This window comes from Pediculus humanus, genomic scaffold, assembly GCF_000006295.1.
Source record: "Pediculus humanus corporis 1103172107382 genomic scaffold, whole genome shotgun sequence".
In the NCBI taxonomy this organism is placed as follows: Eukaryota; Metazoa; Arthropoda; class Insecta; order Psocodea; family Pediculidae; genus Pediculus; species Pediculus humanus.
Window position 1 is genome coordinate 674,643 of NW_002987009.1, and position 1,644 is coordinate 676,286.

At 20.8% G+C, this 1,644-nt stretch overlaps 2 protein-coding genes across 2 annotated transcripts in view; both read left to right on the forward strand.

Moving 5' to 3' along the window:
* The window catches only part of Phum_PHUM028000 (gamma-tubulin complex component, putative), a gene marked incomplete at both ends in the record, with an annotated part of 2,440 nt that extends 2,328 nt beyond the window's left edge, over positions 1-112 (forward strand). The window contains one exon of the mRNA XM_002422968.1: positions 64-112. Within this exon, the coding sequence (XP_002423013.1) occupies positions 64-112 (49 nt within the window). The remainder of the gene's footprint in view (positions 1-63) is intronic.
* A 933-nt stretch (positions 113-1,045) lies between these two features.
* Positions 1,046-1,614, forward strand: Phum_PHUM028110 (uncharacterized protein; the record flags this gene model as incomplete). Its single annotated transcript, XM_002422969.1, has 2 exons — positions 1,046-1,270; positions 1,549-1,614. The coding sequence occupies 2 exons, from the start codon at positions 1,046-1,048 to the stop codon at positions 1,612-1,614; spliced, it is 291 nt and encodes a 96-aa protein (XP_002423014.1).
* Positions 1,615-1,644: the final 30 nt, after the last annotated feature.

Sequence of the window (1,644 nt, forward strand, 5' to 3'; positions counted from 1 at the left end):
TTTTTTTTTGTATTTTTTTTTTTTTTTTAATGAAATAACCGCTCCTTGTTTATTTTTATTTAGCGTCCTAAAATCAAAACGGAGCAAACTCATCGAAATCATCAAAATTTAATTAATCAAACGATTGGAAAACTTTTTTGATTTAAAAAAAAAAAAAAAAATTTGCTCCAACTTACGGCCGCAGCAAACATAAATTGTACATTTTGAAATAACGTTTTTACTTGAAGTATTTGTGATTTACCTAAAAGGTAGTTTTTTTTTTTAAATTTACGGTCATTCGAATCAAATCAAACTTATTCCTCGATAATAATTTAAAAAAAAAAAAAAAATTTTCATACCATTATTTTCTTAATTATTAATCGATTAATAATTAATGTACTAGATGTAATTCTGATATATATATTTACAAAATCTTGTGAATTATTTTTTTATTAAAATAAAAATTAAATATTTTACTAAAATGTATTAATATTATTTTTTTTTAAACATTCTCACAATTTTAACGTTAAAAGATAGGGAAACACCTTTACGTGATAAAATTTAAAAACCGTTAAAAATTTTTTATGTAAAAAAAAAAAAAAATTGGCTGCCCTGCTACGTAAAACAAGACTTCAAACCAGATAACTATGTGTTATACAAACAGTACTCTAAGCTAAAATTAGTTTTTCAATAGTAAAAAACGTTTTTTAATATAATTATACAAAAATTAAATATGCAATGGTTTTTAATGTTAAATATGTTTTCAATTTTTGGTATTATGAGTTTTCTATTTCATTTATTTTATTGTAAAATATGATAAATGAAAAAAATAAGTGGTTTATGTTTAACTTAAGAAATTGGAAATTATTTCCATTTTATTATGTATAAAATAACCGGTAGGAATATATTGAATTTTTATCATGCATTTAAATATAAAAATATAATAATTTATCGTTTTTTTTTAATAAAATACAAAGTAATTAAAAAAAATGTTTTTTTCTTTTTATTAAAATTTTTCAATATTGTATTTTTACTCTAAGCTTTATCAGATTACAGGTAATGTAAAATGATGTCTTCAAAATCGCCAGCAATTAAATTTAGTCCCTTCGAAGCATTATTAATTGGTGAAAAAAATAAAATATTAAAACGTCAGCCGGGAAAAAATACAATATTCGTATCGAAAATACATCAGGAAAATAAAAAATTTAATTTAAGGGATTTATTCGATATTGAAAAAGATGATATCAAGTCTGAAAATGAAGAAGGTGTAATATTTAAAATGCCTCAAAGGGTGAGAGATTTTTTAAAAAATAGAAAATTAAATAATAAAAGTTGTAAAAGTAAAATTGACAATATTTATTTCAAAGTTAAAAAGCAAAAAATATTTATTAAAAATAACGAGGTACAAAAAACGAAAAGTAAAAGTTTGAAGAATAAATGTAATAAAGTTAAATTTAAAAAAAGAAAGAAATATAGAAAAAATATCGAAGATGAAATTATAAAAAAAATTCGTAATTCTTCCAAAAGAAATAGATGTACTAAAGACCAAAGTAATAAATTTATTCCAAGGCTTGTGATAAAAGACATAAAGAAAACAAATTGTCATCATGCAAACAAGCATTTGTTCAGAGGTAAAGATGGTAGATTTATAACTAAAAAAGAATA